Source organism: Gorilla gorilla, chromosome 23, assembly GCF_029281585.2.
Source record: "Gorilla gorilla gorilla isolate KB3781 chromosome 23, NHGRI_mGorGor1-v2.1_pri, whole genome shotgun sequence".
Classification (NCBI taxonomy): domain Eukaryota; kingdom Metazoa; phylum Chordata; class Mammalia; order Primates; family Hominidae; genus Gorilla; species Gorilla gorilla.
In genome coordinates, this window is record NC_086018.1 from 39,367,281 (window position 1) to 39,389,717 (window position 22,437).

General features: G+C 52.4%; 2 protein-coding genes, 1 long non-coding RNA gene and 1 other non-coding gene across 5 annotated transcripts in view; 2 read left to right on the forward strand and 2 right to left on the reverse strand.

Annotated features, from left to right (window-relative positions):
- Positions 1–271: 271 nt before the first annotated feature.
- Positions 272–22,437, forward strand: part of TEF (TEF transcription factor, PAR bZIP family member) — a 32,595-nt gene continuing 10,429 nt past the window's right edge. The window contains exons 1-2 of one of the 2 annotated variants that reach the window (XM_055374743.2): positions 272–552; positions 20,273–20,590. In XM_055374743.2, the coding sequence (XP_055230718.1) occupies positions 486–552; positions 20,273–20,590 (385 nt within the window). In that variant the 5' untranslated portion in view covers positions 272–485. Of the gene's footprint in view, positions 553–14,837; positions 15,140–20,272; positions 20,591–22,437 lie in introns of those variants that run through there. The other variant, XM_055374742.2, reaches the window with a different exon arrangement.
- LOC129529645 (uncharacterized) lies at positions 2,033–3,377 on the forward strand. Its single transcript, XM_055375382.2, is given in 3 exon segments — positions 2,033–2,069; positions 2,677–3,087; positions 3,090–3,377. Coding segments are annotated over 3 exon segments (708 nt in total). The 3' UTR covers positions 3,350–3,377.
- Positions 7,860–14,256, reverse strand: LOC129529523 (uncharacterized). The gene is made up of 2 exons (XR_008675064.1): positions 13,276–14,256; positions 7,860–8,129 (listed from the first exon to the last, which is right to left on the reverse strand). It is a non-coding gene; the product is annotated as an uncharacterized lncRNA (long non-coding RNA).
- On the reverse strand, positions 10,127–10,233 carry LOC115931989 (U6 spliceosomal RNA). The gene has a single exon (XR_004068380.2). It is a non-coding gene; the product is annotated as a U6 spliceosomal RNA (small nuclear RNA).

Consider the following 22,437-nt stretch of genomic DNA (forward strand, 5'->3'; position numbering starts at 1 on the left):
TTGGAGCCTCAGGTCCCAGCCCGGGATGGTTTCCACTGCGTGCCTGGGCCTCCAGGGCACCTCCATGCTGATGCGTGCTTGCTGTGGGCGTGGAGCTTACCATTCTCACCTGGCAGCCCCAGTTATGGCTCCCAGCCTGGGGGAGAACTTCCCTTTCCAAAGTTAGATAACAGGCTGGGCTCTCTGTCAGAGGATTGGCGCGACAGCTCCACGTGCTGCAGCTGGCGCAGGGCCAGGCCCGCCCTGCCAAGCAGCGGGAAGGGAAGGCCTGGCTGCAGCCGGAGCTGGCAGGTGGCCGAGCCGGGGGTGGACGGGCGGGCCGGGACTGGTGCTGGCCATTGGCTGCCTCAAGGCTCCCACCCCGCCTGCCTCCCTAGCCTGCGGCTTTGACCGGCCCCTGCCTCTCCAGCTGCCTCTGAACTCCCTGGAGCAAGCACCTCCTGCTGGGCTGTGTGAGCTGCGACTGGTTCTCAGTGGCCCCTGCCATGGACATGCCTGAGGTCCTCAAGTCCCTGCTGGAGCACTCTCTGCCTTGGCCAGACAAGAGAACAGGTAGGAGCACAGGTGACCTGCATTGATTGGCTGCCCAGGTACTCAAGGGGGCGAGGGGGCAGCCACAGGCACAGTGGCAGGACAGGCATCTCCAAGCCAGGGAGGGTCTCAGCAGTGGCGTGCCCTTGGTCTCAGGGTGCAGAGTGCGGAGAGGGGTTCGAGGACGCATGTGTCACACTGGCTCTGGGACTGTCTCCTAGGCCTGCTGGATTTGGGGAAGCCATGGCCAGTGTGTGGCCACTGACAGGTGCTGTGCTCATGTGGGACCAGGACAGGACAGGGGGTCCTGTTGAAAGAATCTGGCTGGATGCTGACTGCTTTTGAAGCTCCCTCCCCCTGTACGCTGGGGGTGGCAGAGGAGCGGCAGGGACTGTGGATTTGGGCAGCAGGAGCCTGGGTCTGAAGCAGAGGCTTTCCTCGGTGCGCCTGCTGCAGCTCCCGCTTGCCGGAGGGCTGAACTCATGGATGGGATGGAAACTGTTATGTAACAGGACCACAAGGCTCGAAGCCCTGCGTTCCTAGGATACCACAGGCAAAACACGCTCGAGGGAGGAGAGAGGAGGGCGTGGACCGAGGGGCAGACCTGGTGGCCAGCACCAGGTGTCTCCCAAGTCCTGCCTGGGAACCCCATGGCCAGATTAGTTTGGCGGAGAATACTGATAAATCTCTCTCCAAATCTCTTCCGTTCCCAGAAGTCAGAGGTCACCCCCAGGTCCCCAGGGCTCCAACTCCTCCTTGCCTTTAGAGGGGCCCAGCTGGCCTTTGCTGCCTGAGTCTGACTTGAGCACCTGGGGTGTCCTCTCAGGGGACCTTTCTCAGGCCTCCCTCTCATCCTGCTGTGCCAGCACCTGCTAGCATCACCAGGTGGCCCTGGTTGTCCCCGCAGGACTTCTTCCTTCCACAGGACGCTCTCAGCCCACTCCCAGACCAGAGCCAGGAGACAGATCCCACAGCCCCCGGCCTCCCTTCACCCCTCTGGAGCTGGGTGTCGGTTTGCTCGTGCTAAACCAGGGAAGGAGGCTCGGCAGCTTCCATCCCTAGGGAGACATTGCCCGAACGGGGAAGGAGGTACTGGGAGCTTAGGGCAGGGGCTCCGGAGTTCTCGCACGCAGCTCTGGGCTCAGGCCCCTCCGACCACACCCCATGCTGTCAAATGGTGGGACAGTCCGGGCCACCCTCTGAGATGAGTGTCACAGAAGGCGCTCCCGTGGCCTCCTAGCACTGGGGACACCAGTTGCTTACCATGAGAAGCCCACCTCCTCAGCAAAGCCCTCTGCAACTCAGCCCAAGGGATCTGCCCCCGTTTGGAGTCCACACCCACAAACAAGCCACAGCTGACTTTTCTGGCATCTCTGAGTGGCCTGTGTGGGTGGGCAGAGCTGAACACATTTCCAAAAGCTAAGGTAGAGGGTCCCCTCCTTGGTCCAGGAACCCAGGAAGGGTGGTACAGTCCCTCCTGGCTCCCCCAAGGTGTCCCAGGATGCCCCCCAGCACACACATGAAGGGCGAGGCTGCCAGTGGGGCAGGGAGGATTCTCAGGGGCGACTCGGGGCACTGCTCTTCAGATAAGGATAACAAGGCCTTTGAAGTGGGGCAGCAGCTGCCGGTCTCTGGCTCCCAGCTGGTCTGCAGAGCCCTGCAATAGCCGAAAAGTCCCCCTCCCTCACTGTGGATGAGCAAAGTCAGGGCCTGGCACATAGGGGACCGCCCAAGGTTTCAGGCAGAGCTTTGCCGAGCACTGGCAAGCTGTGGCCGAGAATTAGTTAGTCCAGCATGGCTGGGCAGGTCCAAGGGGTGTGGGCCAGTCTTGGGTCACCTCCTGTCACTTCATGTGGCATCTCACTGAGAGTGAGAAGCATGAGGTCCCACAGGACTGACACATGCCAGCAGCCAACTGCTAGATAAAATGAGGGGAAGAGGGTTGAAGAGCCACAGGACTCACAACGACCGCAGCACATTACTGCCCCCTAATCTGCAATCAGTTTCCCAAAGCCGCCCGAATCTCCAGACCATTTATAAACAGAAACGTCTACCTGAAAAGCAATAGACCTTGTTGAAAAGAGGGTATAGCCACCACACAGAATGATTACAGAATTACTTGCCATCAGGGACCATGTACTTAAGTAGTTGTTGAAGTGGCTTCTCTTCCATCTGCCACTGCTCTGACTTTGGGTGTGAATTGGAGAAAGACAACGGAGGCCAGGTGCTCCAGAAAACAGGGATGCCCTCAGGCCCGCGTGCCCTTGCTTTGGTGGACTTCCTGCTGCTCCCGTCCAGTGGAAGGGGGCAGTTATCTCTTTGGAGGACTGTTTACAAACTCCCCATTTTCTCTTCTTTCTCCTGCCCAATGGCTGTGCTTCGGCACACATTTAGGTCATGTGCAGAGCGTATCTCGCCTCCAGTGGGAGGGAAGTGTACAGGAAAGCCTGCGGAGTGTGAGAAACTCCAGGTGTGCTCTCCCCATGCTCTCCGCTCCGTGCAGCCTCTCACTCCACTTTCTTTTATTTTCTCTTTCCCCCCTTTTTTTTTTTTTTGAGATAGAGTCTTGCTCTATCGCCAGGCTGGAGTGCAGTGGTGCTATCTCGGCTAACTGCAACCTCTGCCTCCCGGGTTCAAGCAATTCTCCTGCCTCAGCTACCCGAGTAGCTGGGACTACAGGCGCCCGCCACCACGCCAGGCTAATTTTTGTATTTTTAGTATAGACGGGGTTTCACCATGTTGGCCAAGATGGTCTTTATCTCTTGACCTCGTGATCCGCCCGCCTCAGCCTCCCGAGGTGCTGGGATTACAGGTGTAAACCACTGTGCTGGCATTTTTTTTTTTTTTTTTTTGAGACAGTGTCTCACTCTGTTGCCCAGGCTGGAGTGCAGTGGTGCAACGTCAGCTCACTGTAACCTCCACCTCCCATGTTCAAGCAATTCTCCTGCCTCAGTCTCCTGAGTAGCTAGGATTACAGGCACCTGCCACCATGCCCGGCTAATTTTTGTATTTTTAGTAGACACAGGTTTCACCATGTTGGCCAGGCTGGTCTCAAACTCCTGACCTCCAGTGATCCAGCTGCCTCAGCCTCCCAAAGTGCTGGGATTACAGGCGTGAGCCACTGCACCCAGCCTCATTCCGTTTTCTAGTTCAATGATGCCCCTTGAAACCCAGACTTGGGGTCCCTCTCCCTCGTGCTGCCCCTGGGCCTCCCAGCCCAGCCCGTGTAGACCTTGCCTCTTTCCTGTCCCTGGATAAACAGACTTTCTCCACCAGAGCTGACCAGCTCCCAGACTCCCTTGGCTTCCAACGACAATGGCTGCTTGGTGGCCTTCACTCTAGGCCATGAGTTCAAATAATTTCTCTTTTGGCAGAGAAATCCACTTCCAGCAAAAGGGTGGGTCTGTAGCCAAGCCCTGACTCAGTTTCCCCTCTATGTCCCTGGGCCCTAAATCCTGAAAACCACTCTTCCTGTCTTCACTCCCACCCTGTCTCCCAAGGATACTTTTCCAAGAGTTGATTCTGTTCCAGACTGCTCACTCCAGCTCTTAACGTCTTTCTCTTCCAGCTTCTGGAAAGACACTGTGTCTCTAAATCATATGATTAGCATTTTATACCCTATACTTCCCTCTCCCATGGGGTCTTGGCCATGCTTAGAGACACCTCCTCCCATTTTCTTGCTATCTCTGGTCACTCAGGCCTCCGTTTCAGGGAGTTGTGAAGCCGGAACATACACCTCAAAGGCTGAACAAGGCCTTTGCTTTGGGCTGGGCAGGCGGCATCCCCACATAGGGGCACTCCTGATCTAGAATCCTTTCTAGGCAAGGCAGTGTGGCCCTGGGAAGAGAGCAGGGGGCTTATGATCAGAGTCAGGCCACAAATCCTAATTCTACAACCCACTGGTTGGGACTTGCCCCCTCTCTCCATCTCCAGACTTTAAAAAGCGGAAAAGAATATCTGTGCCATGAGCTTGTTGCCAAGATTAAGTGAGTTATCCCATGTGAAAGTGTCTGCAAACCGTGAGATGCTGTGCTGGTTTTTTCTGTGAAAGGCAAACAGCAGCATGGCCTGGCGTCATGCGTCTTCCACCTACATCCCATTTGCAACCTGACCCTCATTCCCTTCTTTCCACCTTCCTTTGAAGAACTGGATGGTACAAGTTGGTGTGTACACACACACACACGGCTGTCTCCTTGGAAACACATGCTGAGGCTCCTAGAGGCATGGTTCCATCTGCCCTGCACCCAATGGGACAGCCCCATTTCATAACAGGCAGGATCTCAGTAGGACTTGCTGGGGCAGAGGCAGGGGTACAGGAGGGGGCCTTGGTGTCATCCTCTTGGTGGATTGAGGGAAATGAGCCGAGAGGGTGGACTCGGTGCAGCCTGGGCTCTCCTGAGCTTGGCCTGAGTGAAGGGCCCTGTGTTTGCCTCCATGCACAGCCTGGGAACCAGAGCAAAACTGAGAAATCGAGGAGTTTGCTTTCAGGGACGAGGATGGGGAGAGGGCCTTCTATGTGCTGGATATGCTAGCTCATTTAATCCTCACTGCCTCTTTCTAAATGGTATATTTCCCCTGTTATTCTGGTGAGAAAATGAACAAAGAGGCACTGGCTACCCTCAGGGCCAGTCTCTCTCTTCTTCCTTCCCACCCTAGGTGCCCAGAGCCTTCTTCTCTACCTGTCCCCCACCCCACCCCTTCAGAGAAATGTGAGAAACTCATTCTTACCAAGTGCCAGGCATTGACGGCATGTCGAGGAGTGATCCTTCCAGATGGCTAGGCTGCTGCAGGACGGGCTCCTGACTTGACAGCCACTGTCTCCTGAGCGTGAGCCAGGACTGTATTGTGTGTGCCTATGTCACTATCTGTGCAATGGCTCTGCAAGGAAGGTATGATCATCCACTCTACGAATAAGGACATCGACGCTCAGAGAGAGGAAAGGCCACACAGTTGTTGAAGCATTCAAACCCTCTTCCTCCTGACACCAGGCTCGTGTCTACCCATAGGGTGGGTACCCATGTGGGTACCATGTCTCGGGTGGTAGCTCTTCGTCACGCAGCCACTCATCACGTGCTTCCAGAGCGTTTGCTATGCTTGGGGAGCCCGGGGTGAATGAAACCAACTCTACTCTTGCTCCCCTGGCATTTGGATTCTAGAGGGGAGAGAGAATCCACTGTGTTTAGATAGGAGGTGGTGGTGGTCAGGACCAGCCTCTCCCAGGAAGAGGCATTTGAACTGAGGCCTGGAGGCCTGGAGGGTGAGGAAGAGCCAGCTACCCGAGGAACTTTCAGGCTGTGGGAAGAGCACCTGCAAAGGCCCTTCCTTGGACAGGAAAGAAAACCGGTCTGAGGAATAAAAGGCCACCATGGCTGCAGAAAGCAAGCGAAGGGGAGAGGGGTACGAGGTGAGGCTGGAGAGACCCGAAGGGCGAGCACCTGCAGAGCTTTGATGGTCATAAAGAGGAGTGACGCTCTCATCTCCCTGTCTGTAAGGACCCCCACACTCACTATTCTTGGGGAAGTGGCTGGTGGGGAGAAATTAGGTATCCCCAGAACAACCCAAGCAGGAATTACAGTAGAGTTAACTTTGACCGAGCACATGCTATAGGCCAGGTGGTGTCCTAGCACTGTGCCTAAATGGACTACTTTACTTCGGACACCACGGTACAGAGAAGTTCAACAATTTGTCCAAGGTCACCAAGAAATACAGTTAACCCTTGAATACCACAGGGATTAGGAATGCTGCCCCGCCATGCAGTAGAAAATCTGCATATAATTTTTGACTCCCCAAAAGCTTAACCACTAATAGCTTATTGTTGATGGGAAGCCTTACAGATAACATCAACAGTCGATGAACATATATTTTGTATGCTATATGTATTAGATACTGTATTTTTCTTTTTTTTTTAGACGGAGTCTCACTCTGTCGCCCAGGCTGGAGTGCAGTGGCGTGATCTAGGCTCATTGCAACCTCTGCCTCCCAGATTCAAGCAATTCTCCTGCCTCAACCTCCTGAGTAGCTGGGATTACGGGCGCCCACCACCACGCCCAGATAATTTTTGTATTTTTAGTAGAGACGGGGTGTCACCATCTTGGCCAGGCTGGTCTTGAACTCCTGACCTCATGATCCACCTGCCTTGGCCTCCCAAAGTGCTGGGATTACAGTCGTGAGTCACCACGCCCGGCCTTTTTTTTTTTGGAGACGGAGTCTCCGTCACCCAGGCTGGAGTGCAATGGTGTGGCCTCGGCTCACTGCAACCTCTGCCTCCAGGGTTCAAGCGATTCTCCCGTCTCAGTCTCCCGAGTAGCTGAGACTACAGGCGCATGCTACCACACCCGGCTAATTTTTGTATTTTTAGTACAGACAGGGTTTCACTATGTTGTCCAGGCTGGTTTGGAACTCCAGACCTCATGATCTGCCTGTCTCAGCCTCCCAAAGAGCTGGGATTGCAGGCATGAGCCACCGCGCCCAGCCTATATACTGTATTCTTACAACAAAGTAAGCTACAGAAAATAAAATGTTATTAAGAAAATCATGGCCGGGCGCAGTGGCTCACGCCTGTAATCCCAGCACTTCGGGAGGCTGAAGTGGGAGGAGTGCTTGAGCCCAGGAGTTTGAGACCAGCCTGAGCAACATAGTGAGACCCTGTCTCTACAAAAAAAATTAAAAATTAGCTAGACAAGCCAGGCGTGGTGGCTCACGCCTGTAATCCCAGCACTTTGGGAGGCCGAGGCAGGTGGATCACAAGGTCAGGAGATCGAGACCATCCTGGCTAACATGGTGAAACCCTGTCTCTACTGCAAATACAAAAAAAATTAGACGGGTGTGGTGGTGGGCGCCTGTAGTCCCAGCTACTCGGGAGGCTGAGGCAGGAGAATGGCGTGAACCCAGGAGGCAGAGCTTGCAGTGAGCCGAGATCGCGCCACTGCACTCCAGCCTGGACAACTGAGCGAGACTCTGTCTCAAAAAAAAAAAAAAAGTTAGCCAGGCAAGGCAGTGCACACCTGAAATCCGAGCTACTCTGGAGGCTGGGGCAGGAGGATTGCTTGAGACCAGCAGTTCAAGGCTGCAGTGAGCTATGACAGCACCACTGCACTCCAGCCTGGGGGACAGAGCAAAACTGTTTCAAAAAAAAAAAGAAAGAAAGAAAAGAAAAGAAAATCATAACAGAATCTTAACTAAGTTGAAGTGGATCATTGTAAAGGTCTTCAGCCTTGTCTCCATATTGAGTAGGCTGAGGAAGAGGAGGAGGTGGAGGAAGAAGAGGGGTTGATCTTGTTGTTTCAAGGGTAGCAGAAGTTGAAGGGGAGGCAGGAGAGGCAGGCAAATTTAGTGTAACTTTTGTTGAAAAAAATCCACATGTAAGTAGACTCATGCAGTCCAAACCCCTGTTGTTCAAGGGCCGACTAAAGTGGAAGCAGGAGTCAGCCCCAGGGGGTCTGGCTCCAGAGGCCCACCTCTGTCCCCTCCAGCACGGCTTTGACTGCAGAAACCGTGGCTATCTGGTAGTGGCTTCTGAGACATCACACAGGGCAGAGGTGAGGGCTTCTCTCTGGAAAGGGCACTCTTGAGGGAGCTCTCCATTTGCAGACCAAGCCCTGGTAGGGGACAGAATGCAAGACAAACAGGAAACTAGCACTTTTGAGAGTACTGACGAGGAGGGCAAGAATCAGTAAAGAGCCTCCACCCACCACTTCTCCCCTGGAACACACTGAGACCAAGGAGGGTACAAACCACAGAGCCCAGGCACAGGTATGTGGGCTAAAAAGGAGAGCTGCTGGCAAGGCTTGTGCGGGCAGACTTGCCAAAGGATGGCTCATGTTTGCTGTTCCAGGTTCAATTGTGAATCAAACACAATGCCTGTTATTCGATGTTATTAATGCTCCAAACGCGGCCGGACGTGGTGGCTCACGCCTGTAATCCCAGCACTTTGGGAGGCCGAGGCGGGCGGATCGCGAGGTCAGGAGATCGAGGCCATCCTGGCTAACACAGTGAAACCCCGTCTCTACTAAAAATACAAAAAAATTAGCCGGGCTACTTGGGAGGCTGAGACAGGAGAATGGTGTGAACCCACGAGGCAGAGCTTGCAGTGAGCCGAGATTGCGCCACTGCACTCCAGCCTGGGCAACAGAGCAAGACTCTGTCTCAAAAAAAAAAAAAAGTTGCTCCAAATGCATATCATTTAGCTCTGAAAGGTTTGGTTAACTGTCCTACTAGCACCAAGAACAAAGCAAGCCAACAAATATTTACTGATAGGGTGGGGATTTTTTCAAAAAAGAGAAAAAGGTATATTTTTACTGGGTTATTACCCTGAACAAAGCATCGTGCCCTCCTGCATTTGATTTGCGAAAAAGACACAGATGACCGGGCTTTCTTAGAGCTCAATGGAAGAAGCCTTATCACCCTCCTGCTCTCACACGTCCCAGGCCCAAGTCCCATTTTCAGTAAGCCAGAAAACAGAGTGGGACTGTTCTACTAGGTGCTGAATATATGGCCAAAGAGATCATTATAGGGTATCTGGCCAAAGGCTCCTGTGTTGGGAGTTTTAGCTCCTCTAAACTTCAAGTTTAAGTAAAAATAATCCAAATTGGCAAAATGGCTTAATGAAAATCACTTATTCTGCATATGCTCAACTGAACGAAGTTTTTGTTCTGTTTTTGTTTTTTTTTTGTTGAGATGGACTCTCGCTTTGTGGCCCAGGCTAAAGTGCAGTGGCGCAATCTCGGCTCACCGCAACTTCCGCCTCCCGGGTTCAACTGATTCTCCTGTCTCAGCCTCCAGAGTAGCTGGGATTACAGGTGCCTGCCACCATGCCCGGCTAATTTTCACAGAGATGGGGTTTTGCCATGTTGGCCAGGCTGGTCTTGAACTGCTGGCCTTAAGTGAGCCATCCGCCTCAGCCTCCCAAAGTGCTGGGATTACAGGCTTGAGCCATCGTGCCAGGCCTGAACAAAGTTTTTAACTTGGGCTAGTTAGCAGGTTTCTGGAACAGTCGTGACTAGAATTTACAGCCAGTCGTCCAGCTTTGGAAAATGGACATTTCACATCCAATCTTGTCTGTAGCTTAGACTCTAAACCCACCCTCAGGCCCACAGCCTTGTCCTCACACCCAAAATAATTCTACTCCTGACCCAACACAGCTTGAACGGAAGGGGAAGGGTGGGTACCCACCCACTCCACACTGCACACCGTGCCAGGTGGGCACTTGGCATTGCACATCACAGGTCATCCTCACAACCATCCTGTGAGGCGGGTGTATCCATCTCTGTTTCCAAGGGGAAAATAACTGAGGTTTAGACAGGAGGTCGCTTGCCCATGGCCATGTGGCTGGGTCAGAAACTGAGGAAGGCCTCTCCACAAAGTCACTGCTGCCCCAGGACCCATGCTTCCCTAAAGAAACCAGTGTGGTTTTGTTTCTTGTTTTTGGTTTTTTGGAGACAGGGTCTCTCTCTGTCACCTGGGCTGGAGAGCAGTGTGGCACAATCACAGCTCACTGCAGCCTTGATCTCCTGGGCTCAAGCAATCCTCCCACCTCAGCCTCCTGAGTAGCTGGGGTACAGGCGCACCACCACACTCAGCTAATTTTTTTTTCTTTGAAAAAACAGAACGTTTCACGAATCTGCATGTCATCCTTGCACAGGGGACACGCGAATCTTCTCTGTATCATTCCAATTTTAGTATTTGCGCTGCTGAGGCAAGCACATCAGGCTAATTGTTTACTGTTTGTAGAGATGAGGTCTCACTATGTTGCCCAAGCTGGGCTGCTGTTCCACACCATACCTTTATTTTTCTCTCTCTCTTTTTTCCCCCTGAAAAGCCTCTCTAATCTCTCAGCCTTTAAAGTCTTAATCGTGTAATAACATGTTCTTCTTATGGGGTTTATTTCTTTGTCGGGCTCACAAACTATGGAAATTAGCTAACTACTTCTCCCAACATTTATTCCTCCACTAAGACGGGGCAAGGTCACACCAATATTCCCACTTTAGTGATAGGAGACAGAGGTAGAGAGAGGCTGCTGTGGTGGAGAATGAAGAGGAGAACATAATAGCTCCCACCTCCAGGATGGCACTGTTTAATGCTGTAAACTGATGTAGCTAACCCCTCACAGCTGGCAATTAAGCACGATAGAGAACGTGTTTGCAACGCTCCTGCAGTATTTGTGACACATCATCTACCCTCTGGTTATCCAGGGGAAAAAACTCTCTCTGGGGAGTGTCAGTACATGAACACCAAGTTCTGGAGGCTTAACCCGCTGGTCTCACTTCTCACCAGCGTCACTTGCCTGTTAGGGTAGCTGCTCCAGGCTGGGAGATGAGTGGAGTAGGCATTATTCATTTTGGATAACTACAGCTAAAAAAAGAAAATCTAAATCTTTACTTCCTCTTACTACATCCCATCTTTCTCATAAACACGTGTTAGAACCTTCCACTGTTATCATTAATCATCGTCTAATACTTTGAGAATGGGTTTTTCTTCCCAGCAGTAATGTCGTATTAGCCATGAGACTATATAGGTATGATTCTAAGCCATCAAGTCTCCTCATGGCCAAACTAGCAGGTTTTTTAAAAAGCTTCCTATTTTTTTTTTTTTTTTTGAGACAGAGTCGCATTCTGTCCCCCAGGCTGGAGTGCAGTGGCACAATCTCGGCTCACTGCAACCTCCGCCTCCCACGTTCAAGCAATTCTCCTGCCTCAGCCTCCCAAGTAGCTGGGATTACAGGCACTCGCCACCACGCCCAGCTAACTTTTGCTTTTTTTTTTTTTTTTTTTTTTTTGAGACGGAGTCTCGCTCTGTCGCCCAGGCTGGAGTGCAGTGGCGCAATCTCGGCTCACTGCAAGCTCCGCCTCCCGGGTTCACGCCATTCTCCTGCTTCAACCTCCCGAGTTGCTGGGACTACAGGTGCCCGCCACCACACCAAGCTAATTTTTTGTATTTTTTAGTAGAGACAGGGTTTCACTGTGTCAGCCAGGATGGTCTCGATCTCCTGATCTTGTGATCCTCCCGGCTCGGCCTCCCAAAGTGCTGGGATTACAGGCGTGAGCCACTGTGCCCGGCTATATTCTTAATAGAGACAGGGTTTCACCACGTTGGCCAGGCTGGTCTCGAACTCCTGACCTCAGGTGATCCGCCTGCCTCAGCCTCCCAAAGTGCTGGGATTACATGGGTGAGCCACCACGCCAGGCCCCTGTATTGGTTTAATCAGTTTCCTTGGAATGTCCTTTGTCTAGGTTAGCTTCCCCTAAAGATGTTTAAGTTTCGCCACACACAGAATTCTCACTAACAATTCTACAACACAACAAATTTTCTGTACACAATTAACTATTTTCACTACAGAGAGTGACACAGGCACCACACTAACCTCTGGGATAATGGATATGCCAACCAGTTTTAGGAAAATTATGAAAACTACATTTGTCGAAGGTTTGCAACTGTGCGCCTACGCAAATTGGCTCACAGAAACCCCATAAGGTAGGCCAGGCGCAGTGGCTCACGCCTGTAATCCCAGCACTTTGGGAGACCCCGGCGGGTGGATCACCTGAGGTCAGGAGTTCGAGACCAGCCTGGCTAATGCGGTAAAACCTCGTCTCTATTGAAAATACAAAAAATTACGCGGGCACGGTGGCGGGCTCCTGTAGTCCCAGCTACTCCGGAGGCTGAGGCAGGAGAATGGCGGGAACCCGGGAGGCAGCGCTTGCAGTGAGCCGAGATCCCGCCATTTGCACTGCAGCCTAGGCTACAGAGTGAGACTCTGTCTCGGAAAAAAGAAAAAAAAATTAGCCGTACGTGGTGGTGCACGCCTGCAATCCCAGCTACTCAGGAGGCTGAGGCAGGAGAATCGCTTGAACTCAGGAGGCAGAGATTGCAGTGAGCCGAGATCCCGCCATTGCACCCCAGCCTGGGCAACAAGGGCGAAACTCCGTCTCAAAAACAAAAAACAAAAAACAAAACAAAAAAACACCATAAGGTAGAGCCTGCCCTAACTCCATTTGGCATAAAAGGAAAAGAAGCCGGGCGCGGTGGCTCACGCCTGTAATCCCAGCACTTTGGGATGCCGAGGCGGGTGGATCACCTGAGGTCAGGAGTTCGAGACCAGCCTGATCAACATGGAGAAACCCCGTCTCTACCAAAAATACAAAATTAACCCCGTCTCTACTAAAAATAAAAAATTAGCCAGGCGTGGTGACGCATGCCTGTAATCCCAGCTATTCGGGAGGCTGAGGCAGGAGAATCACTTGAACCTGGGAGGCAGAGGTTGCGGTGAGCCGAGATCGCGCCATTGCACTCCAGCCTGGGCAACAACAGCAAAACTCCGTCTCAAAAAAAAAAAAAAAAAAAAAGAAAAAGAAAAAGAAAAGGAGGCCTGAAAAGGTAAAGCAATCGAGGCATCAGATTCAGAAAATGACTGAGGTTCAATTACAGTGGCAGTGAGAGCCTGAATTTTGGAATCAGACCCATCATCCTGTCTCTATCACCACCCAAAGTCCTTCAAATCTCTTGCTTTCCAGGCCTGGTCAGCTACCCAACTTCTTTTTCCTCCTTACCCCCCCGCAAAATTATTTTTATTTATTTATGTTTTTGAGATGGAGTCTCCCTCTGTCGCCCAGGCTTGACTGCAGTGGCGCGATCTCGGCTCCCTGCAACCTCCACCTCCCAGGTTCAAACCGATTCTCGTGCCTCAGCTTCCCCAGTAGCTGGGATTACAGACGCCAGCCACCCTGCCCGTCTAATTATTTCTGTACTTACAGTAGTGTCGGAGTTTCGCCCTGTTGGCCAGGCTGGTCTCGAACTTCTGACCTCAGGTGATCCGCCATCTCTGCCTCCCAAAGCCGGGATTACAGGCGTGAGTCACCAAGCCCAGCCCCAGCAAAATTCTGATTGCATCAGCTTGATAACTTTTAGCTGGCTGTGGGTGTTTGGATCATGCATCTACCCCCTGAACCAAGGACTATCACTATACCACCCCCCCAACCCCTCCTGCTAGAAGGGCTGGGCCACTGTAGGGATGCTGGATAAACAAGCCAAGCTCTCTGCCTTCCGGGAGTTAAGCGGGGAGTCTAATGTTGCCTGGGTTTGCAGCGGAGTCTGATCTGTACTATAAAGAGGTACAAAGTTCTGAGCGCTGTTTAGGAGCAGCTTTCCATTTGTGTACCGCTCCACATATTACATTTTTACAGATTTCTGCGGAACTCCCGGGGAGGCTTTATATTTTAAGAGAGGAGGTGGTTCTCCCACAAAATGTGGCATCGGTACCTGGTGTCAAGGAGGTTTTTGTTTTCTAGATAAAAGAAGGGAGAGTTCTAGAAAGGAAAAGAATTTCACATCTGTTTGGGACTGTGGAGATTCTCTAGCCCAACCTCTTAATTTTATGGCCGAGGAAACAAGCTCCAGTGAAGCAACCGGGCTTTCCCAAGGTCATAAGCTAGTAAGTGGGAGGGCGGAAACATGTACTCGGGCCCTGGCTCAGGTCAAAGCTTCAGGAATGCTCCCTCCACGCTAGTGTTTATCTGGATGCGTGGGCAACCCGACACCCCGCTCTAGGGCGGCCAAGCCTGCTCAGGCCATCCCTACGACTTGGCAGGTCGCGGTCCCCGGCCCTGCCCTCAGGCGACCTCTGGGTCGCGTGGGAGCAGAAGTGCGGGCTAGGCTCTGCGTCCCTGCCCCGCGACCCTGGGCAGAGTCCCCAGAACAAAAAGACCCGTCCCTCCCTTCCCCTCCCGCCCCGCCGCAGCGCCGCACGTGCGGCGCCTCGTGCACCGCCCCGGGCCCCGCCCCCGCCCTCCATTGGCTGTTCCCGCGCCTTCCTCCTCTGCCCCCTCCCCCCGCGACCAGACTCGGCTGCGGCTCCACGTGACCCGCGGGAGGCGGCCACGCCGCGCGAGCAGGAGCTCGGATAGGTCCCTTTGGCCGGTCTGGCCGCTCCGAGCTCCGCCCCTCTTCGGTGGCGCGTCGGGAAGGTTGCGAGTCGGGGACAAGAGGGAGAGGCTGCGGTGGTTGGGGAGGGCAGGGGTTATGAAGAGGGCGGTGAAGGGGGAACACTGGTAGGAGGGAAGGGACCGCGCCGAGAAAGGCCCACCACAAAGACTCCAGCAGGCGCCAATCAGGGGACACAGGGGCGGCGGGGCGGGGCCTCCGCGAGGGTCCTCACCTGGCCCCGCACGTGTCTAGCTTATCCCGGCTGCCCGGCCAATCACGGCCCGAGGATCTGCGCCTGCCCCTCTCGCAGGCTGGACCAATCCAGAGCCACGATCCAGGGAAGCTGGCCTGGCCTCATAAATAATTAATGTGCCAGAGCCGGTCCGCAGGCGGGGTAGCGATGGAAGGAGGCGGGGGCGCCATTGGGCGCCTGCGCAGTAGCTGCCCGTGTCGGCAGCTGCAGCGGGTCGCACGGCTCCGGCCCATCTCGGGGGGCGGGCGGGGGAGGCGAAGCGCGCTAGCCGAGTCCGGGGCACGATGTCCGACGCGGGCGGCGGAAAGAAGCCGCCTGTGGACCCGCAGGCAGGACCCGGCCCGGGGCCGGGGCGCGCAGCTGGGGAAAGGGGCCTGTCGGGGTCCTTCCCCCTGGTCCTGAAGAAGCTGATGGAGAACCCCCCGCGCGAGGCGCGCCTCGGTGAGGGCGGAGGGGTGGTCCGCGCGGGCTGGGGGCGGGGCTTATACAGGGGCGGGGCCTCGTGAGGGCGGGGCCGGGGAGGCAGTGGGTCAGGGAGCAGTGGTCCAGCGGAGGGGGATGGGGCCGGGATGACCAGGAGCCTGGAGGACGAGGCCGGGGGGCTGAGGACAGAGGGTCAGGGGCGAGCTGAGACGGTGGGTCTGGCGGGAGAGGGTGGGGAGGGGTTTTGAGGAGGCGGAAGGGGATCGGGAGCAGTCACTTAAATGACGCTCTCCAGGGCCCCTCCCCCGGGGCCACCTGCATCGGAGTCACTCGGGATGTCTGTTTAAAATGCTGGTTCCTGCGCCCCACCCAATCTGCGGTCACTGGGACAGGGGTCTTGCATTTTAAGGAGCACCCCACCGCACCCCCATTATTTTCCAAGTACACCAAAGTTTAGGAAGCGCAGGCCTAGGGTAGCGGACTGTCAATGTACATGGCCTTACCCCTCCCGGGGGGACCTGGCTTCCTCCCTGGGTGTGAGTAGCCCCAGCTACTAGGTCCAGCGGGAACCTTTCTGTTGCGGGGCTTCTGCTGAGCGAGTGGGGGTGGGGGGTGTGGGCGAGCAGTGCGAGGCGCCTTGGGAGGGGAGTTTTGGGCCAAGCAGGGAAACGATGAGGGTCAGATGAGTCCACTGAGGCCCTTCGCCTGGTTGGTTGGGGCTGACCCTAGATTCTGGGGCCACGGCGGCAGGACTGAGCTTCATCTTTTTGCCTAGGCCACGAACGTCCCTGGGGCATATATGGAAAGCAGGTCTGGCCGTGTTTTTCGCCCTGGGAGATGGGGTGCAGGGAGCAGCAGGAGGGCCGCCTGTGGTGGGGTTGTGGGTGCACTGAGGTATACTTTGAGTGTGAGACCTTTGCATTTCCAAGAGCCATCAGTTATTCAGGGTTTGGGAAAGGGATAGGCCTTCGAGAGTTGTCTGGCCTGGGGAATGGATTTTCCTTTTTTAAATGCCATTTCTCTTCCTTTCCTGGGTGTGTGCTGAGGCTCCCATCCCTGTGGCTGTCACTGTTGAGTTATAAATAGCTTCAGCACATCAGGTGAGGCCAGCCTCTCTTCTCCTGCTTTGGGACCTCATGTGCACAAACCCTTTTGTTTGTTTTTGAGACAGTGCTTTGTTCCAAATCTGGGGCTGAGACAAGCTGCAGGGACAGGTGTACACATCTGACAGTTTCTTGTTTGAAATTACCAGGTAATAACCATCCATAACAAGAATTCTACCCGATATTCGTAGAGTGCTCGCAAAGCACGCTGACATCATGTTATTTCATTAACAGTCCTAGAGGGTATTCTCCCCTCTTCCCAGATGAGGAAAATTGAGGCTCAGGGAGGTGAGGGTGCTTCCTCAAGGTCACACAGCTAGACCTTTTGACGCTCAGTTTGGTGCTCTTTCTACTGTATCACGCTGGCAGCCACTGTTGCATGACCTGAGTGATGGACTAGTCCTTTATCTCTTATAATTTAAAATTCCACCTTACAAAAACACTGATTTAAAGTATCCTTCATTGCTTAGGCCAGGCAAAACCTGGAACTTATTTTTGCCTGTCTTTCACTATGGCTGCTTTTCTATCTCCTGCCTTCTGCCTCTGATCCCAAATGACCCCACCCGACATGGGTCACAGTCATTTCTGAACAGAGTGAGGAGTCCAGATCTCAAGGGAGGAGAGCAGGAAGGCCATCTGGCCCACCCAGCCCACCAAGGCTTGACTTTCTTACTTCTCAGTTGGTTTTAAACCAAAGCCTGGTATAGAAAGCAGTTGCAGGAATTCAGATTAATTTGTATTAGAAAGCCATGACCAAGTTGTTTGTCAAAACCTCCACCTTCTTAACTCACTGGGTGTGTTCATTTTTATTGGACCAACAAGCTGCTATTTGGTCTGGGAGTCCATGCATGGCTGGTTTATTTCCAACTTAATCATATTCGATTTCTCCTTTTCACTTATAAATCCAGAGTTCAAAATTGTCTCCCTCAATTTTGAAAACCCATCATGAGCTTGTCATGATTTTATCTCCCACTTCCCTGATTAGCTCCAACCTTGTCACATCGCTCTCTTCTCTTTTTTTAATTGCCCTCTCTTGGATATCCACATGTGTAACTTTGTGACTGAGACAATTGGGTAGATCCAGTCCCCACTAATTGATTAGTTTTCCTTTGAATAAGAGCAGTCTTTCTTCTTCAACTCCACCCCTCTCCTTCCTCCCAGAAAACCTGCCTTCAGTCTTTTCTGCTTATTCAGGGATAAAGGTCTCTTGAAATGGTTGCTCTGAAAAGGGTCCTGAAAAGACAGCTCCAGGCCCTTTCTAATAAACCTAACCTGAATCTGTTTGCAAATCCAATATTCTACAGTTAGTATATATATTTTCCCATAGTCCACCGTCTGCCTACCCCTTGTTGGGCCCTTGAGATCTGGAAATAAATCAGTTCATACTTTCAATGAGCCCACAGTAACAATGATACCTACAGTGTGCCAGGAACACTGTAAAGACACTTTTTTTTTCTTTCGAGACGGACTTTCGCTCTCGTTGTCCGGGCTGGAGTGTAGTGGTACAGTCTCGTCTCATTACAAACCTCCGCCTCCAAGGTTCAAGCAATTCTCCTGCCTCAGCCTCCCAAGTAGCTGGGATTACAGGCATGCACCACTATTCCTGACTGATTTTTTGTATTTTTAGTAGAGACGGGGTTTCACCATGTTGGTCAGACTGGTCTCAAACTCCTGACCTCAGGTGATTCGCCCGCCTCGGACTCCCAAAGTGCTAAGATTACAGGCGTGATCCCACTGCGCGTGGCTGTAAAGACACTTTCAAATGTTATCTCTGGCCAGGCGCTGTGGCTCATGCCTGTAATCCCAGCACTTTGGGAGGCCGAGGTGGGTGGATCACCTGAGGTCGGGAGTTCGAGACCAGCCTCACCAACATGGAGAAACCTTGTCTCTACTAAAACAAAATTAGCCGGGCATGGTAGCGCATGCCTGTAATCCCAGCTACTTGGGAGGCTGAGGCAGGAGAATCACTTGAACACGGGAGGCGAAGGTTGTGGTGAGCTGAGACCGCGCCATTGCACTCCAGTCTGGGCAACAAGAGCGAAACTCCTTCTCAAAAAAAAAAAAAAAAAAAGTTATTTCTAATCTTCACCAAAGAAACAGCTTTATCCTTATGTACAGTGGAGGATACTAAGGCTCAGAGAGGTTAAGTAACATGGCTAAGGTCACACATCAAACAGCAAGTGGCAAAAATGGGACTCCTCCCTGGGCTGGGTTGCTGTGGAGAAGCATAACTGGAGGGAACAGGACAGGGGAACACAAAAGTTCTTGGCCTGAAGATCTCAGCCCTTTCTAAGCTAAGGTATCAGGAAAGGTCAGAGACTCCATTTCCCTCCTTGTAGTCTCTCTCCTGCAGATGCTAATCCTACAGCCTATTTTGTTTTTGTTTTTGTTTTTTTGTGACGGAGTTTCACTCTTTGTGGCCCAGACTTGGGGTACAGTGGCATGATCTTGGCTCACTGCAACCTCTGCCTGTCAGGTTCAAGTGATTCTCCTGTGTCAGCCTCCCGAGTAGCTGGGATTACAGGCGCCCGCCACCACACCCAACTAATTTTTGTATTTTTAGTAGAGACAGGGTTTCACCATGTTGGCCAGGCTGGTCTCAAACTCCTGTCCTCAGGTGATCCACCTGCCTCAGCCTCCCAAAGTGCTGGGATTACAGGTGTGAGCCACCGCCCCTGGCACCTGGCTGATTTTTGTATTTTTAGGAGAGACAGGGTTTCACCATGTTGGCCCGGCTGGTCTCAAACTCCTGACCTCAGGGGATCCACTCGCCTGGGCCTCCCAAAGTACTGGGATTGCAATCCTGACCCCCCGCACCTGGCCAGTGCTACAGGCTATTCTGAATTAACCCTGTGGCCAGGTGCAGTGGCTCACGCTTGTAATCCCATCACTTTGGGAGGCCGAGGCAGGTGGATCACCTGAGGTCAGAAGTTCGAAACCAGCCTGGCCAACATGTTGAAACCCCAGTCTCTACTAAATACAAAAAAAATTAATCAGGCGTGGTGCCGCATGCCTATAATCCCAGATACTTAGGAGGTTGAGGCAGGAGAATCGCTTGAACCAGGGAGGCAGAGGTTGCAGTGAGCCTAGATTGTGCCATTGCACTCCAGCCTGGGCAACAGAGTGAAACTCCATCTCAAAAAAAAAAAATAAAACAGGCTTGGCATGGTGGCTCATGCCTGTAATCCCAGTACTTTGGGAGGCTGAGGCGGGTGGATCACCTGAGGTCAGGAGTTTGAGACCAGTCTGGCCAACATGGTGAAACTCCATCTCTACTAAAAATACAAAAAATTAGCTGGTCATGGTGGCAGGCTCCTGTAATCCCAGTTTACTGGGGAGGCTGAGACAGGAGAATTGCTTGAACCCAGGAGGCAGAGGTTGCAGTGAGCCAAGATTGCGCCATTGTAAGCCAGCCTAAGCAACAAAAGTGAAACTCTGTCTCAAATAAATAAATAAAATAAAATAAAACAGGCCAGGCACAGTGGCTCATGCCTGTAATCCCAGCACTTTGGTGGGTGGATCACCTGAACTCAGGAGTTCGAGACCAGCCTGGCCAACATAGTGAAACCCCATCTCTACTAAAAATACAAAAAATAGCTGCGCATGATGGTGCGTACCTGTAATCCCAGCTACTCGGGAGTCTGAGGCACAAGAATCGCTTGAACCCAGGAGGTGGAGGTTGCAGTGAGCCGAAATTGGGTCACTGCACTCCAGCCTGGGCGACGAGCAAAATACTGTCTCAAAATAATAAAAAATAAAATAAAATTAAATAATGAATTAACCCTATGACTGCTTAAGGTCTCAGAGTATGGTAAGCCTTCTGGGAAGGCCAGGCATGGATGAGGATGGGATGCCGTGTCTAAAGGAAAACAGCCGGGCCCGGTTCAAGTGCGAGATTCGAACTGGAGAATAGAGTGGGTTCTTGAAATGCATGGGTTGGAATCGGGACTCTGAGAAAGATGGGCCAGGCCTGTGAGGCTCACTGCCCACTTCCTGGGATTGAGTTACTCTCCTGTGTGGTATTTCATCGCAGATTTTGTTTCTGCAGATAAGGAAAAGGGGAAGGAAAAGCTGGAGGAGGACGAGGCCGCAGCCGCCAGCACCATGGCTGTCTCAGCCTCCCTCATGCCACCCATCTGGGACAAGACCATCCCATATGATGGCGAATCTTTCCACCTGGAGTACATGGACCTGGACGAGTTCCTGCTGGAGAATGGCATCCCCGCCAGCCCCACCCACCTGGCCCACAACCTGCTGCTGCCTGTAGCAGAGCTAGAAGGGAAGGAGTCTGCCAGCTCTTCCACAGCATCCCCACCATCCTCCTCCACTGCCATCTTTCAGCCCTCTGAAACCGTGTCCAGCACAGGTTGGTGAAAGGCCATCGAGGAGGGCCACCTGTCCCATCCAGGGAAGTCCATTTCCCACTGAGGGCTGCTTGTGTCCATGTACCCAGTGAGTCCCTTCTCTGAGGGGAGGTCCTGGTGGGGCTGCAGTGTGGAGAAACTCTTCACTCCCCACCCTTCCACACAGTTCCCCGAGGCTGGAGATAAAAATAGTGGTCATGTCACTGGCAGTTGGAACCCTTCTGTTGGTTGCTGTGCTGCAAACAGTCAGGACAGGACCTTCCAGGCCACGGCATTACAGGATAGAAATCCCATTCTGCATTTCCTCAGTGCTGCTCTTTTTTTTTTTTTGAGAAGGAGTCTCGCTCTGTTGCCCAGGCTGGAGTGCAGTGGAGCAATCTCGGCTCACTGCCACCTCCACCTCCTGGGTTCAAGCAATTCTCTGCCTCAGCCTCCTGAGTAGCTGGGATTACAGGCACCAGCCACCACGCCTGGCTAATTTTTGTATTTTTTAGTAGAGACAGGGTTTCACCATGTTGGCCAGGCTGGTCTCGAACTCCTAACCTCTGGTGATCCGCCCGCCTCAGCCTCCCAAAGTGCCGGGATTACAGGCGTAAGCTACCACGCACAGCCTTAATTTTTGTATTTTTAGTATAGATGGGGTTTTGCCATATTTGTCAGGCTGGTCTTGGCTCACTGCAACCTCCATCTCCCGGATTGAAGCGATTTTTATTTTTAGTAGAGATGGGGTTTTGCCATATTTGTCAGGCTGGTCTTGAACTCCTGACCTCAGGTGATCGACCTACGTTGGCCTCCCAAAGTGGGGAATGCTTTCTTTGTGCCAGGGCATAAGCAGTATTCAAGTGCTACCTCCATTACCTACTAGCCTGGGCAACAGAGTGAGACGCCATCTCAAAAAAAAAAAAAAAAAAAGAAAGCATTCCCATCACCTGGCCAGGACAGACATCATCTTCAGAGTCTGTCCTTACTCCTCCTCCTTTTACATTTTATTTCTGGGTGTTTGTTTTCATGCTCCTTGGACGCGAACCTACCAAAGGAGACATGGCTGCTGTTTCAGGGGTTCTGCAAAGCTTTCTGCAGTCTCTGAGGCATACAGGCTGATAGCTCCTGCCAGTTGGTATGTCACCCCAGGAATCCACACCCAATAAGTTCTCATACTCTATTTTTTTTTCTTTTTATTATGGAAATTTTTTCAAACAAAATACAAAAGTAAGAGACGACTATAATGAACCTCTATGTAACCGTCACCCAGCTTCAACAATTCTCAACTCAGAAGCAGTTATTTTCAATCAAATTATAAGTATTCCAATATGTATCTAAAATATAAGGGTTCTTTTAAAAAAACATAACGAAAATACTAGTTTTACATCTAAAGTTGACAATAAATCCATCAACATTCAGATTTCCAAAGTTGTCTCATAAATGGTATTTTACAGGCCGGGCGCAGTGGCTCACGTCTGTAATCCCAGCACTTTGGGAGGCCGAGGTGGGTGGATCACGAGGTCAGGAGATTGAGACCATCCTGGTTAACACGGTGAAACCCCATCTCTACTAAAAAGTACAAAAAATTAGCCGGGCGTGGTGGTGGGTGCCTATAGTGCCAACTACTCAGGAGGCTGAGGCAGGAGAATGGCGTGAACCCAGGAGGCAGAGCTTGCAGTGAGCCGAGATTGCACCACTGCACTCCAGCCTGGGCGACAGAGCAAGACTCCGTCTCAAAGAAAAAAAAAGATCGAGACCATCCTGGCCAACATGGTGAAACCTCGACTCTACTAAAAATACAAAAATTAGCTGGGCATGGTGGTGCGTGTCTGTAATCCCAGCTACTTGGGAGGCTGAGGCAGGAAAA